The sequence below is a fragment of the Dendrobates tinctorius genome, unplaced genomic scaffold (assembly GCF_039654945.1).
Source record: "Dendrobates tinctorius isolate UK_male_01 unplaced genomic scaffold, ASM3965494v1 ptg000032l, whole genome shotgun sequence".
NCBI classification, from domain to species: domain Eukaryota; kingdom Metazoa; phylum Chordata; class Amphibia; order Anura; family Dendrobatidae; genus Dendrobates; species Dendrobates tinctorius.
The window spans coordinates 26,756,824-26,773,323 of record NW_027361700.1 but is presented as its reverse complement, the minus strand read 5'-3'; the positions used below and the strand labels follow the sequence as shown (position 1 = coordinate 26,773,323).

General features: G+C 48.1%; 1 protein-coding gene across 6 annotated transcripts in view; it reads left to right on the top strand.

Moving 5' to 3' along the window:
• The window catches only part of SMARCE1 (SWI/SNF related BAF chromatin remodeling complex subunit E1), a 37,242-nt gene that overhangs the window by 6,878 nt on the left and 13,864 nt on the right, over positions 1-16,500 (top strand). For 3 of the 6 annotated variants that reach the window (XM_073572647.1, XM_073572644.1, XM_073572645.1), the window contains exons 3-6: positions 4,740-4,783; positions 8,895-8,999; positions 10,708-10,788; positions 10,973-11,104. In XM_073572647.1, coding sequence (XP_073428748.1) covers positions 4,740-4,783; positions 8,895-8,999; positions 10,708-10,788; positions 10,973-11,104 — 362 coding nt within the window. The remainder of the gene's footprint in view (positions 1-4,739; positions 4,784-8,894; positions 9,000-10,707; positions 10,789-10,972; positions 11,105-16,500) is intronic. The other 3 variants (XM_073572648.1, XM_073572649.1, XM_073572646.1) reach the window with 2 other exon arrangements.

Below are 16,500 nucleotides of genomic sequence, written 5' to 3'. Positions count from 1 at the left end.
GAAACAGGGCTTTTTCTTGGCCGGTCACCCACCCCATGCTCAAACCCCTCAATACAGGGGTAAAGGAAAAACAGGGCGATGGAGCTACCCAAAAGGCGGAAGAGGCAAGAATATTTTTCACGACTCCCGCTCAGACAGAGATAAGAAATGCCGCCAAGCAGGTAGGGGCAGAATCGCAGACTACTTCCCGAGTTGGCAGAAGATAACCACCAATCGAAGAATCCTGGACTCGGTCAGATGGGGAGTAAAAATAGAATTCTCCTCCAGCCCTCCTCAAAACCTGGAAGTAACACATCTTCCTTCAGAAAGTTCTGCATTCAGAGCTCCAAAAGATGCTGTCATCGGCGGTGATCTCACCAGTTCCAGAATCGGAGCAGGGTCAAGGCCACTACTCCCGGCTGCTCTTAGTAAAAAAGCCAAGTGGGAAATACTGGGTCATCATCAATCTAAAGAAGCTGAACCAACATGTCCGGTACCAACGCTTCAAGATGGAATCGATAAAGACCACGATACCATTGATCGGAGAAGACTTTGCCATGGCCACTATAGATCTCCAAGAGGCCTATTACCACGTACCCATCCATCCATCTCATTGGAAATATCTAAGGTTCGCTGTCACTCTGAACTGGAAGTGGTGCACTTCTTCATCTAGAGTCCTGCCCTTCGGCATATCTTCGGCACCCCGAACATTTACAAAAATAATGGCAGAAGTGGCAGCTTTCTTCAGAGGAAAGGACATATGTGTCGTCCCTTACCTGGACGACCTCCTGGTCATGGCTCCCTCCAACACCACTCTAAAACAACACCTGCAATCAGTCCTGCAGACCCTGGCATCCTTAGGCTCGATAATAAACGGGAAAATCAGCCCTGAATCCCTCAACCAGGAAGGTCTTTAGAGGATCCTCCTAGATTCTCAGAACCAAATATCCTTTCTTCCATCCACAAGCAGGTGGGCGTGAAATCAAAAGTTCGGACTCTAAAAAACAGAAAACAGTGACCATAAGGTTTGCCATGTCAACATTAGGGTCAATGACTTCTTGCATCCTAGCGGTCCCCTGGGCCCAGGCCCACTCAAGGATACTCCAGTGATATATCCTATCCCGCTGGAACAAAGACCCGGAGACCCTCAATACGAGAATCTTCCTACCCCAGCACGTAAAGCTGTCTCTCAACTGGTGGCTCAACCAGGGAAACCTAGCAAAAGGGACACCCTGGATACAATATCCCATGACGTCAATCACAACGAACGCCAGCAAACGCGGTTGGGAGCAGTATCGCCTCAGGGAGTCTTCCAGGTACTCTGGCCCAAAGACATGGGGAAACAATCTTCCAATTACAGAGAACTGAGAGCGGTAGAAGAAGCCCTAAAGGCAGGTCCCAGGAAATAATACTGCCCTCCTTCTGTGATAATCCGAAGGATGAGAGAGAAGTGGGATTCCATTCTCTGGACATCCGACGAGCAGTCCTGGTCTATTTGGAAGAGACAAAACTCTGGAGGAAAGATCAAAATCTTTTTGTTCAGTATGGCGGACCGAACAAAGGGAAAAAAGCGTCCAAAAGCTCCATAGTTAACTGGATCAAGAAAGCAATCACGGCCGCTTATAAAAATCAGGATCTACCTCCTCCGGTATCCCTGAAAGCCCACTCCACTAGAGCTGTCTCCGTCTCCTGGGCAGAAAAGGCTAATGCATCCATTGAGCAGATCTGCAAGGCTGCGACCTGGTCTTCAGTCCATACCTTAGCTAGGCATTATAGATTAGATCTTATGTCAGTACGAGATCTAGACTTTGGCAGGAAAGTCCTGCAAGCCGTGGTCCCTCCCTAAACCATTATTCTTTGGTATACCTCCTGTGTGCTGTTGTGGAGGGGATTAGAGAAAATAGAACTACACTTACCGTTAGTTGGGTTTCTAAGACCCTCCACGACAGCACGGGTAATTTCCCCCCCTAACAAATTTTGTTCATGTGACTTATATGAATAAATAATATTTCAAGCGTTCACTCTATGTGGTCCTTGGAAAACACTGGGGAATAGAGGAAGGGGAGGGCTACTTAACCTCTTGTTTTCTGTCCCTAATTAGGAGGGGGACGCAACCTCCTGTGTGCTGTCGTGGAGGGTCTTAGAAACTCAACTACTGGTAAGTGTAGTTCTATTTTTTTCAAAAAATTCCTGTGAAGCACCTGAAGAGTTCATAAACTTCTTGAATATGGTTTTGAGCACCTTCAGGGGTGCAGTTTTTAGAATGTCACTATTGGGTATCTTCTTTCAAATAGACCCCTCAAAGTGATTCCAAATGTGATGTGGTCCCTAGAAAAAAAATGGTGTTGGAAAAATGAAAAATCGTTGGTCAACTTTTAACCCTTGTAACTTCCTTGCAAAAAAAAAAATTATGGGTTCCAAAATTGTGTTGATGTAAAGTAGACATGTGGGAAATGTTATTTATTAAGTATTTTGTGTGACATCTCTGTGATTTAAGGGCATGAAAATTCAAAGTTTGAAAATTGTGAAATTTTCACCAAATTTCTGTTCACTTCTTCACAAATAAACGCAAGTCATACCGAAGAAATAGGTCACGAAAAAACAGTCTCAGAATCACTGGGATCCGTTGAAGCGTTCCAGAGTTATTACCTCATAAAGGGACAGTGGTCATAATTGCAATAATTGGCCCGGGCATTAACGTGCAAACCAACCTCAGGAGTAATGTATACCATGAAAAAAAAATTAACTGCATATTACACATGCGATCATGCTGCAGCACAAGTGCCTGCCTGCAGAAGGGTATTTTTTTGAATATACATAGAATATTCGTTATGTAAACTATATCTTCTTGGGCATGCGCAGTCAGCGCTGTCCGACGGGCCCGTGCTCTCAGATCTCACTCGGCCGGCCTTCATATCGTGCAGCCACAGATCTCGCCCCGCAGTCGCTTATGATTTATTCACACTGCGGGGCTGGGAATCTTGGGCATGAGAGCCGCTGATAACTACTGCACATGTCCGAGATTCCCAGCCCCGCAGTGTGAATAAATGATCAGCGACTGCGGGGCGGGATCTGTGGCCACACGATATGAAGGCCGGGATGTGATCTGAAAGCATGGGCAGCGCTGACTGCGCATGCCCAAGAAGATATAGTACAGCGCAGGCGCCACATTTCAAAAGAAAACTTGAGGAGGCGGCGCCAATTTCGAAATGAGTGACAGACTCGAGGCGTCTGTCAGAGGGGGAAAGACCTGCCCCCCTGTCAAATTTCAGGTATTTTTCAACAATTTTATAAACGATTATTTCGGCGGTGGAAAGGAAGCTAAGTAACAGAGCCACCTTGACAGAATGCAGCATTAGTGCTGCACAAGGTGGCTCTTTTACTTAAAAACGCCTGAGGGGGGGTGACAGGTTCCCTTTAACTAAAGATTACTCAACAACCACAAGACAGATTTCATCAACCAAGGTATCATTGTAATCCGTACAATGGCGCCAACCTGACTCTGCCTGTAGGTTACTGTGCACAATCCTGCTGACAGGTTCCCTTTAAGGTCCATTAGTAAAGATAATGTAAACCATAGTTATACTAAACTAAAGCATAATGTAATGTGTGTGTATGTGTATATATATATATATATATATATATATATATATATATATATATATATATATAAAATATTATTTTATTCCCCATCTACAGATTAGGGGGTAACTTGCTGATCGCTTGGGGCCTGACCTATGGGACCCCCTTTGATGCTCCATTCATTGTGTATGGGACTGATGGAGAAAGTTGTGCTCAGCTATTTCTGGCAGACCAGGGTGCAATAAATGGCATAGAGGTAGAGCTTGTGACTCTCTGGCTCCATTCAAGACAGGACTCTACAGAACTAGTGATGAGCGAATATACTCGTTGCTCGGGTTTTCCCCAGCATGCTCGGGTGTCCTCCAAGTATTTTGGCGTGCTCAGTGATTTAGTTTTTCGTCTAGTTTGCATGATTTGCGACTTGTAGACAGGCTGAATACATGTGGGAATTCCCTAACAAACAGGCATTCCACACATGTATTCAAGCTATCAGTCGCAAATCATGCAGACGAGATGACGAAAACTAAATCTCTGAACACGCCAAAATACTCGGAGGACACACGGGCAGCGAGTATACTCGCTCATCACTATACAGAACCCATCCTGGGCTCCAGAGCCCCGTTCTCAGGATCAATGTTGTCAGAGACCATAACATTATCTCTGTGGGGTCTAATCTAACACACAAGTGGACTTTAGTATATCTTAGTTAACATAATTTTGATCAAAATAATGTACAAGCCATCCCGCCACGTCACGGCAACCCTTGTGGGACAGTCCCTACTCTAGTATTTAAAACCTTTTCAGTTGCCAAGTGACGTGAATGTGAACAAGGATCGAGGGACTGACCCACTAGTAAAAGCATAGGCCAGACTGGATGGCTTTCCCAGCTCAGAAAGAGGGCGGTCACACCCATATATGCACAGAATGCACAATGAAATGAATGAAAAACTGGAGTCTGAACTGAGAAAGTAAATTAATGTGTATGCACAATGAAAGTGCATATTAACACATAATTTTATGTTTAGCTAGTATGGATTACCTTTTACAGCTGCAGAACCTTACTTGTAGTCCTTGGATGGGCTATCACAAGAGCCTTTGCTTGTTGACATTTAAACTAGCTAATTATTATGCACTGATTTTTATTTCCTTCCAATTTAACATCATTCTGTTTCCAACAGAGCGGCCGTCATATGCCCCGCCACCTACCCCGGCACCCGCAACAGTAAGTGAAGCTAATTATTATTACCAGTACTTCACATGTTACACATCAGGGCTGTAGCATAGATCAGCGGCAGGTTATCACCTCTCCAGTGTAAACTATACCTGTGGCCGCCTTTATCGTGCACTTGATGTGCTCACACCTCATACAACACTCTCCCGAGAAGCCATAGAGCTAGCAAAGTTGTAAATTTTGTCAACTCAAAAAACCCAGAAAATGGATGTGCACTAATTTTAATCACATTTCTGTGTGATTTTAAATTAGTTTTTTCTGTTTCCATTCCCGATTGTTCAGCTTTGTATATAAAGCAAACCCTTCTCCGCCTGCTTTATTCATGTGTCTACATGTTGTTCTGTCTGTCCTATACGTGCAGTCATCGTGTATGTCTCTGGTACCTGTGCGCTTGCTGCTGTTTTTGCTGTGTGATATATTGCATTTCTCACGGTTAGATTTCTGACTTGTCTGTCAGTATCTAACCTTTCCCACTATTGAGATAGTGATCACAATTTCTCATCTCGTGCAGCCATTGGAAGAAGTGGTAGCCCAAATGCCCACAACCCTGTTCTAGTTTGATTTAACACTTTTTAAATAGTAGCCTGGCTTTCAGGTGATTGTCACATGTCTGATATTTAAAAGCGGCAGTGTAAATGTGATTTTACGTAGCCGCTAATTATTTAAAGGGCACTTGTCATGTAAAATAACTAGTGATGAGCGAATGTGCCCTGATAAGGTGTTATCCAAGCACACTCGGGTGCTAACAGAGTGTCTTCGCCATGCTCGAATACTATGTTCGAGTCTGAACGGCTGCACGTCTCGCGGCTGTTCGACAACCGTAATACCTGCAGGTGTTGCAGCTGTTGAACAGCCGCCAGACATGCAGCTACGGCGACTCGAACATAGTATTCGAGCATGGCGAAGACACTCTGTGAGCACCTGAGTGTGCTTGGATAACACCTTATCAGAGCACGTTCGCTCAGTGCTATAAAAATAACGCTATTAACCTGCATGTGTGGGGTTAATAGTCTGACACTGTACGGCTACCACACTGGGAGGAAATGAACTTTATTCCTCCTGGCAGAGTTCAGCTTCCAGTCGGAGAGATGGCACAAGCATGGTTTGAAACACCGCTCTGTGTTTAGAGAGAGGTGGCTGTAATCGCGGCCCTCACACTGACTGGCTGCTCAGTATTCTAGACTGCTGTCAGTCAGTGCCAGGTGTGGCTACAGACACCGCTTTCCATTCACAGAGCTGTGACTGGAAGCACAACGCTTCCGGGGGACAAAGTTATTTTTCTATCTGCAGCGTGACTCTCCGTGCCAGCGCCGCATGGTGTTAGAATGCTATTAACGCGTGCAGATTAACCACATATCTGCAGGTTACTAGTGTTATATTACATGACCGATTCCCTCTAAATGGCCACCAATGAAATACATTAGAGGGACTGACTCACCAGAGCTGCTTTTTGCTGTCCGCCCTCCACTATGGCAGGGGATCACTTTCCTTGTGATGTACATTTGCCCATATAGATATGCCATGGTCTCATAAAAATGAAACTGTAAACTTTTTATTTGTCTATAGTCATCTAAAAGCTAGTATTTTTTTTCATTGATGTTTTCACAAATGAGCTGTAAAAAAAATCTTTCATAAATCAATAGATTTGCTATCTTAGTCCCTTTTTGTTTTCATTATACACATAAGGATAACTGCTTACATCCAGTCTGAGTTAGTCTGTGTGGACACAAAGGCGTATCATCACTCTCCACCTTTGGGAATCTTTTTATTTATCTCTATGCCCAAACATAAAAATCTTGTAGCTTTTGGAAGCAAAAGTTATGGTCCCTGCGCACACAGGGATCTTTACTTTTGGCCCTCTGGCGTTTACAGCAAAATGCAGAATTAATTTGCAATTTTTTTTTTTTTATTTTTTTTTGGTGTAATCTAACAGACAAAAACAATTCTTCATAAACAGCCTGAAGCGTCAAATATAGGACAATAGAACAGCAAGAAGGAAGTCCATCTAATGGTGGCCACACGTTACATAGAAGTGGGTCGATGGTTGAGCAAATGTTGAACCTTCAATCATTGAAATCGACCATATATGTTCATTGTCGCTGTGCAGGATAAAGGATCTTTCTGTTAATGTTCTTTAACTTAAAATCTTTTATTGACCTTCTTATGAAAATTTGACACCCAGCCAACTTCTTTGAACATTGTGGTCTTATCAGCTAAAACACATGCCCAGTGTTATTTTCTAGCCTGCAAACATTTGTTACCTGATGAAATAATTTATTTAATTAAGGAAGGTGTGGAAGTGAGCAGTGCCCGTGACTTCACATCTACAGATACTTGTAGTCTTGTCTTCACCGGTACCACTTAATGCGGAAATGAGCTGTATCAGACAGTCGTGTTGGCTTTATTATGTAGCACTTAAGACTACCCTATCATGGAAGGAAAAGCAGATTAACTCTTAGATGCCGTGGGAGGTAAATGGGTAAATGGCAACAGATGTGTGTCATCCACTTAAGGGGGTTTTACACATAGCGATATCGCTATAACGTCACCAATTTTGTGACGTTATAGCGATATCGCTATGTGTGATACTTACCTCTGACCGGCTCCCCCGCTGTCCATTGCTGATCGCGTGAGAATGTCCGGCTCCATTTCTCGTCGTCATTTCCTCCATTTCCTGCTGGGGCTTCCTGCTGTGACGACGAGCGACGTGTGGAGGCGGGTGGGAGGACGCCAGGATCGCTGTGTGTGAAAGGTGAGTATCGTGCGCTGCGTCGCTGCTACATCGCTGTGAGGTCTGCCTGTGTAGCAGCTCACTAGCGACCACTTAGCGATGCACCAGCAATCCTGACCAGGTCGGATCGCTGGTCGGATCGCTGGTGCATCGCTAAATGTAAAAGGGCCTTTACTCTATTCCCAGCACATAAGTGATTGGCCAGATTTACATTGATAGCTTGTTGGATGCCTGAAGGGACATTAATGCTTAGGAAAATAATGATCCTTAGTGTAAGATTATTTTTTTTTTTTTCTTTTTAAGGGTAAGCACACACTCGGCGTCTTCTCAGCGTTTTTTTTTCTGCAGTAAAATCTGATCTCTTGGCAGGAAGGAAGCTGCAGAACAAGCATGTTTTCCTTGATTTTTCTTGCGTTTTTTGCATGCTAGCTTTCTCTCTTGTGCATGCTGATAAAGTTTAGTGTGGGAAACAAGTCCTATTCCATAGTCATGTTTTGGCACAAACAGCAAAACCTAATACCTGCATTTTTGGTGCTTTTTTTTTTTTTTTTGCGTTTTCTTTCACCAACCATTCAAGTCAGTGAATGGGTGAAAACCGCTGAAAGAAGTGACATGCTCGATGTCCAAAAAACATGCAAGGCACAAAATACTGATGCCAAAAAAAAACAATGTGTGTGGGTGAGATTTCTGAAATCTCATAAGCTTTGCTGGTACTGTAAAACGCAGCTGATAATTAGCATTAAAAAAAACGCAGCAAGAACTCCCTGTGTGAACCTGATTTATGCTCTCCAAAGTGCATAAATCATAGCTTACCTGCCTGATTGCCGTCACACATGGTTTTCTGTAAAACGCACTGTAGTTTAAGAGAAAATATTAGAAGATCCGGCTGGTTTCCATTGACTGAGACTAGTCCAGCTCTTCCCGGCACCGCTGCCAGTGATTGGTGCCTCCCTATGTACATGCCGGTAGATCTATTAATTACCTGGAACAGCGCTGGGAAGAGTCTAATCTCTTGCTCTGGTCCTCCGCTGGATTTTCTAAATTCATTTTCTTTGAATTGCTGGAGTGTATCAGAGAATAATATACCTGGATTTTTGAATGACATGAATCAGATGACAACTTCTTGAGGAAAAAAAAATTAAATAGTAATTCAACAAATCGGATCTATTAATATTGGAGCAATGGGCTCTTACTGGCCCACAAGCTTTCCTTGTGTTTCCTCCAATGATGGATTTCTCACAGCTTCTTATACGTGCCATATGCAGTATCATTTTCATTTTGTGACTTTTTTTAAGTTTCTATAATTTATTTTCTTTCCTTTGTTTGAACTCATTTCTCATTCGTGTTTTTTGTCTCATTTGTTTCCATCAGCAATTGCCCAGCACACCAGGGTTTGTGGGATACAATCCATACAGTCATCTTGCCTACAACAACTACAGGCTGGGAGGGAACCCAGGCAGCAACAGCAGGGTAACGGTAGGAGATTGTAATTATGTGTGACCCGAGGCCTTGCAGCACAGTCGGAAGATGGCTTTGTGTTTCTAGAGGAGTCTGACCTCTCCCCTAAAGTGGGGTTAACCATGCAGTGTGGTAAAGGTACTGACTGGTTAACCAGCGTGGGCTAAGAGGCATTGTTAACCCTATGAGTAAGTGGGACTCCAGCTGCTGACCCAAAAAACCCACAGATTGTGGTACTAATCTTCTGCGGTAAGGCTTCTGCTTACAGAGTGACCCTATTTGCAACCGTATTTTGTAACATATGGGATGTATGTCATAAAATCCACAGATATGAAGAGGTTGTTTCTTAGAGACTATTCATAACAAGGCATATGTAGAGGGTCTTACTCTCTTGTAATTTATTTTTTTAATTCACCATACGGCTCCAGAACTATAGGTTGATTTATTTGACGCTGAAGCCAAGGTGGCGTGGTACGTAGGATTCTCTTGGTGCGTTTCTTTTGGCTGCTCTGCATGCTTACACAACAGTGCAGGAAATGTGCAGCGGGGTTTACATCGTCCTTTGCTATTGCGCTTGGTGTATTCATGACTTGTGGGGTACACAGAAGATGCATTGCTACAGGGATTAATGCGATATATATAGCTTCATGATTTACGTTCTATGAATAGTGTACTAATGTATTTCTATTGTGAGAATTGGCCTCAGTATTTTAGTATGTCTTATTATTTATTTAATTTTTATGTTTAAATACATCATTTTTGGCATTTGTGTAGTTCTTCGTACAAAATGTCAAACTTTATTTTACAATCATGTAATTGTGGTCACTGATGGTTAATCTGACTGAAGAGTAATTTATAGGATATTGCTGTGCGTTATTATTCCGTGAGCAACCACCCACTTAGTAAAGATCATAAAAATCTACACTAAATAAAAAGACCCATATCATCTCTGGAGCCGTGCGGAGGAATTAAAAAAAAACAAACAAAAAAAAACTGCAATACAGTGGGAGTAAGATAAAAGTAAAACTCGTAATGAGCCGCTCAAAAAAGTAGTTCTTTTGTGTTTTTTTTTTTTTTTTAAATATCTAAAGCATTTAACTATTGGCCCAAACTATAACTTTATTTTTCATTTGGGAGCAATCAGTGTCTGTCCTGTGTGGCCCTGGTCGTTTATTTTCTTCTTCCCAGCAAGTGGACAGGCACGATCAAGAAAACCTGACCTGCAGCAATCGGCAGCACTCTTTTTAGATCGGGATGGTCTTACTGTGATATCCCCTTTTTTGTTGCTTGTGACAGACTAGTTTTTACTGTAGTTGCCTAGTCTACCAAGTCCAAGCCACATGTATGATAGTGAGCATCGCTGGGATCTGTAACTTTACCAGTGCTGTGGACTAGTAGCCTATACAATATGAAACCCTGACATTTCCTATAATTGACTTGCATTTTATTTTTTCTTGCTGGCTAGTATACTAGCTAAAGATCTTGTTGAGTATCCCTGATTGATACTTTATTCTGTCTATTACAATACGATGATTCCAATACAACCTCTTCTTCTGTGTTGCCCACTGTCATAGATACAGTAGTGAGTGGTTAGTAGAAGAGACTACATGGCATCCATCAATGTGAATTCATGGCGTAGCTGTTTGTGACACACATGCTATAGTGAGTGACAAGCTATGATCTCTACAAAGACTTAAGCTTGATTTAACATGATCTTCTCTTCCAGGCTTCATCTGGGATCACTATCCCAAAGCCCCCAAAGCCTCCAGATAAGCCGCTGATGCCGTACATGAGATACAGCAGGAAGGTGAGTGATGGATCTGCAGTCTTGGAGGTGCAGCTATTTGTCTCCTTATCATTAGCTTCTCCAAAAGCCCGATTTTTGTTCCTGTAGAATAAAATAAATCCAGAGTACACGCTGCACCAAGAAAATCCTGTAGACATTTAATAAAACAAAAATCCTCTCCGCCACCCTTAATGTCTCTGAATAGGTCTGGGACCAAGTGAAGGCGTCCAACCCTGACCTTAAGTTGTGGGAGATTGGAAAGATCATTGGTGGTATGTGGCGTGACCTCACCGATGAGGAGAAGCAAGAGTACTTGAACGAATATGAAGCTGAAAAGGTACGAGGAATTAGTGTTCAGAAAACTGAAAAATATCCCTAAAAAATCTCATTAGAGCCACTGAAGACTTCAGCTGCTGTTTCTTCTGAGGTGTGAGGGTTGACACTGCTGTTCACTGGGTCCCAGGCTGTATAATATTGGGTGGGATTAACTGCTTTCAAAATAAGTGCCAGCAGTATTTAGCGTTGCCCTCTGATATCTTCATATCTCTGATGCCAGTATTATTTAACGTTACCCTCTGTGGCCGGCGTGCATGAAAGATAGTGATTTTTGCTGTACATGGCAGTGCTGAAGCTCTGTTATGTATAACACAGGCGATTGGAAGATCGCATCTCCAAGTCTCCTAAGGGGCCTAATAAATACAGTAAAAAGTGAAATAAAAAAGCACAAGCTCAAATTACCTCTCATTTGTCCCATATAAAATAATAAAAAAAAAAAAAAATACTCATTTGTTATCGCTGCGTGCAGAAATGTATGCTCTATCAAATTAAATTAATCAGATTGGTAAATGGTGTAATGAGAAAAAAATAAAAATGACAAAATTACGTTTTTTAATAGTTGCCCGCAATATTGCAATAAAATAAGAGGCATCAAAACATCGTATCTGCCCCAAAATGATATCAATAAAAAAAAGTCAGCTCAGGGCGCAAAAAATAAGCCTCCACACGGCCCCGGATCCTGAAAAATGAGAGTGTGACGGGTCTCAGAAAATGGCCAACAGGTGATTTATTTTGACAAATTTCTTTTTTTTTTTTTTTTTTTTCCTTCTTCACCACATTAAAAAAAAAAAGAAAAATACATGTTTGGTATCTACATACATGTACTGACCTGGGGAATCATATTGCCAGGTCAGTTTTGCCATATATTGATCATGGTAAATAAAATTTTCAAACAAATTGTGGAATTGCACTTTTTTTGTAATTGGAATTTTTTCCCCGCTTTCAATACGCTATATGTCAGAATGAAAGGAGTCCTTCAAAAGTACACCTCGTCCTGCAAAAAACAAACCCTCATGTCTGGGAAAAATAAAAAAGGTTATGGCTCTTGGAAAGAGAGAGCGAAAACGGAAAAGCGCCCTGTGGTGAAGGGGTTAACCACATCGGGTTCTCTTTGATGAAGACTTATGAGTTGTCTTGCACCTTTCTTGACAGATAATGGCTGTCCATGGGTCGCTCTGCTCTTCACATCCATCACCCATCGCCTATTTTCCCCTTGTGAGGCAATTCTGAGATGCTGATTGTTTGCCTTGGCAGCAAGGGGCATTATGAGGCTCCCCGTGGCAGCCATGACTTTGCTTTTGTGTGTGCCTATGGTAGCTTTCAATGACTATTGCAGCCTCAAATCCCCTAAGAGCACTAAAATACAAAAAAAAAAAAAAGCTTTGAACATAACATTTTGAATTGATGCCCCACCCCCTTAATTAAAAGTAAAGCTGTAAAAAAATTATGAAAAATAACTGTGGCTTCACTGCGTCCTCTCTATCAAAATGTAAAACACATCAATAAATGCGATAAAGAGGAAAATCAGAATGGCAAAATCACAGTCTGTTTGGAGGGACATTGTGCTTGTGCCTCACATTGCTTGTCGTACAAACGTGGTGATTCACTGCTGACTGTGATCAGGGCTACTCCCAGGTGCCCTTGTGTGTGTAGGGCTGCCCCCAGGCACCCGTGTGTGTGTGTGTGTGTGTGTGTGTGTGTAGGGCTGCCCCCAGGCACCCGTGTGTGTGTGTGTGTGTGTGTGTGTGGGGCTGCCCCCAGGCACCCGTGTGTGTGTGTGTGGCTGCCCCCAGGCACCCGTGTGTGTGTGTGTGTGGGGCTGCCCCCAGGCACCCGTGTGTGTGGGTGTGTAGGGCTGCCCCCAGGCACGTGTGTGTGTGTGTGTGTAGGGCTGCCCCCAGGCACCCGTGTGTGTGTGTGTGTGTGGCTGCCCCCAGGCACCCGTGTGTGTGTGTGTGTAGGGCTGCCCCCAGGCACCCGTGTGTGTGTGTGTGTGTAGGGCTGCCCCCAGGCACCCGTGTGTGTGTGTGTGTGTGTGTAGGGCTGCCCCCAGGCACCCGTGTGTGTGTGTGTGTGTAGGGCTGCCCCCAGGCACCCGTGTGTGTGTGTAGGGCTGCCCCCCAGGCGCTCGTGTGTGTGTGTGGGGGGGTGTGTGTGTGTGTGTGTGTGTAGGGCTGCCCCCAGGCACCCGTGTGTGTGTGTGTGTGTGTGTGTGTGCTGCCCCCAGGCACCCGTGTGTGTGTGTGTAGGGCTGCCCCCAGGCACCCGTGTGTGTGTGTGTAGGGCTGCCCCCAGGCACCCGTGTGTGTGTGTGTAGGGCTGCCCCCCAGGCACCCGTGTGTGTGTGTGTGTGTAGGGCTGCCCCCCAGGCGCTCGTGTGTGTGTGTGTGGGGGGGGGGCTGCCCCCAGGCACCCGTGTGTGTGTGTGTGTGTGTGTGTGTGTGTGTGTAGGGCTGCCCCCAGGCACCCGTGTGTGTGTGTGTGTGTGTGTGTGTGTGGCTGCCCCCAGGCACCCGTGTGTGTGTGTGTGTAGGGCTGCCCCCAGGCACCCGTGTGTGTAGGGCTGCCCCAGGCACCCGTGTGTGTAGGGCTGCCCCCAGGCACCCGTGTGTGTGTGTGTGTAGGGCTGCCCCCCAGGCACCCGTGTGTGTGTGTGTGTGTGTAGGGCTGCCCCCCAGGCGCTCGTGTGTGTGTGTGTGGGGGGGGGGCTGCCCCCAGGCACCCGTGTGTGTGTGTGTAGGGCTGCCCCCAGGCACCTGTGTGTGTGTGTGTGTGTGTGTGTGTGTGTGTGGCTGCCCCCAGGCACCCGTGTGTGTGTGTGTGTAGGGCTGCCCCCAGGCACCCGTGTGTGTAGGGCTGCCCCAGGCACCCGTGTGTGTAGGGCTGCCCCCAGGCACCCGTGTGTGTAGGGCTGCCCCCAGGCACCCGTGTGTGTGTGTGTAGGGCTGCCCCCAGGCACCCGTGTGTGTGTGTGTAGGGCTGCCCCCAGGCGCTCGTGTGTGTGTGTGTGTGGGGGGGCTGCCCCCAGGCACCCGTGTGTGTGTGTGTGGGGGGGCTGCCCCCAGGCACCCGTGTGTGTGTGTGTGGGGGGGCTGCCCCCAGGCACCCGTGTGTGTGTGTGTGGGGGGGCTGCCCCCAGGCACCCGTGTGTGTGTGTGTGTGTAGGGCTGCCCCCAGGCACCCGTGTGTGTGTGTGTGTGTGTAGGGCTGCCCCCAGGCACCCGTGTGTGTGTGTGTGTAGGGCTGCCCCCCAGGCACCCGTGTGTGTGTAGGGCTGCCCCCCAGGCACCCGTGTGTGTGTGTGTAGGGCTGCCCCCCAGGCACCCGTGTGTGTGTAGGGCTGCCCACCAGGCACCCGTGTGTGTGTAGGGCTGCCCCCCAGGCACCCGTGTGTGTGTAGGGCTGCCCCCCAGGCACCCGTGTGTGTGTGTGTGTGTGTGTGTGTAGGGCTTCCCCCCAGGCACCCGTGTGTGTGTGTGTGTAGGGCTGCCCCCCAGGCACCCGTGTGTGTGTGTGTGTAGGGCTTCCCCCCAGGCACCCGTGTGTGTGTGTGTAGGGCTGCCCCCCAGGCACCCGTGTGTGTGTGTGTGTAGGGCTGCCCCCCAGGCACCCGTGTGTGTGTGTGTGTGTGGGGCTGCCCCCCAGGCACCCGTGTGTGTGTGTGTGTGTGTGTGTAGGGCTGCCCCCCAGGCACCCGTGTGTGTGTGTGTGTGTGTAGGGCTGCCCCCCAGGCACCCGTGTGTGTGTGTGTGTGTGTGTGTGTGTAGGGCTGCCCCCCAGGCACCCGTGTGTGTGTGTGTGTAGGGCTGCCCCCCCAGGCACCCGTGTGTGTGTGTGTGTGTGTGTGTAGGGCTGCCCCCCAGGCACCCGTGTGTGTGTGTGTAGGGCTGCCCCCCAGGCACCCGTGTGTGTGTGTGTGTAGGGCTGCCCCCCAGGCACCCGTGTGTGTGTGTGTGTAGGGCTGCCCCCCAGGCACCCGTGTGTGTGTGTGTAGGGCTGCCCCCCAGGCACCCGTGTGTGTGTGTGTAGGGCTGCCCCCCAGGCACCCGTGTGTGTGTGTGTAGGGCTGCCCCCCAGGCACCCGTGTGTGTGTGTGTAGGGCTGCCCCCCAGGCACCCGTGTGTGTGTGTGTAGGGCTGCCCCCCAGGCACCCGTGTGTGTGTGTGTGTGTAGGGCTGCCCCCCAGGCACCCGTGTGTGTGTGTGTGTAGGGCTGCCCCCCAGGCACCCGTGTGTGTGTGTGTGTGTGTGTAGGGCTGCCCCCCAGGCACCCGTGTGTGTGTGTGTGTAGGGCTGCCCCCCAGGCACCCGTGTGTGTGTGTGTGTAGGGCTGCCCCCCAGGCACCCGTGTGTGTGTGTGTGTGTAGGGCTGCCCCCCAGGCACCCGTGTGTGTGTGTGTGTGTGTGTAGGGCTGCCCCCCAGGCACCCGTGTGTGTGTGTGTGTGTGTGTGTGTAGGGCTGCCCCCCAGGCACCCGTGTGTGTGTAGGGCTGCCCCCCAGGCACCCGTGTGTGTGTGTGTGTAGGGCTGCCCCCCAGGCACCCGTGTGTGTGTGTGTGTGTGTGTAGGGCTGCCCCCAGGCACCCGTGTGTGTGTGTGTAGGGCTGCCCCCAGGCGCCCGTGTGTGTGTGTGTGTAGGGCTGCCCCCCAGGCGCCCGTGTGTGTGTGTGTGTAGGGCTGCCCCCCAGGCGCCCGTGTGTGTGTAGGGCTGCCCCCCAGGCGCCCGTGTGTGTGTAGGGCTGCCCCCCAGGCGCCCGTGTGTGTGTGTGTGTAGGGCTGCCCCCCAGGCGCCCGTGTGTGTGTGTGTGTAGGGCTGCCCCCAGGCACCCGTGTGTGTGTGTGTAGGGCTGCCCCCAGGCACCCGTGTGTGTGTGTGTGTGTGTGTGTGTAGGGCTGCCCCCAGGCACCCGTGTGTGTGTGTGTGTGCGTAGGGCTGCCCCCAGGCACCCGTGTGTGTGTGTGTGTGTAGGGCTGCCCCCAGGCACCCGTGTGTGTGTGTGTAGGGCTGCCCCCCAGGCACCCGTGTGTGTGTAGGGCTGCCCCCCAGGCACCCGTGTGTGTGTGTGTGTGTGTCGGGCTGCCCCCCAGGCACCCGTGTGTGTGTGTGTGTGTAGGGCTGCCCCCAGGCACCCGTGTGTGTGTGTGTGTGCGTAGGGCTGCCCCCAGGCACCCGTGTGTGTGTGTGTGTGTGTGTGTAGGGCTGCCCCCAGGCACCCGTGTGTGTGTGTGTGTAGGGCTGCCCCCCAGGCACCCGTGTGTGTGTAGGGCTGCCCCCCAGGCACCCGTGTGTGTGTGTGTGTAGGGCTGCCCCCCAGGCACCCGTGTGTGTGTGTGTGTAGGGCTGCCCCCCAGGCACCCGTGTGTGTGTGTGTGTGTGTGTGTAGGGCTGCCCCCCAGG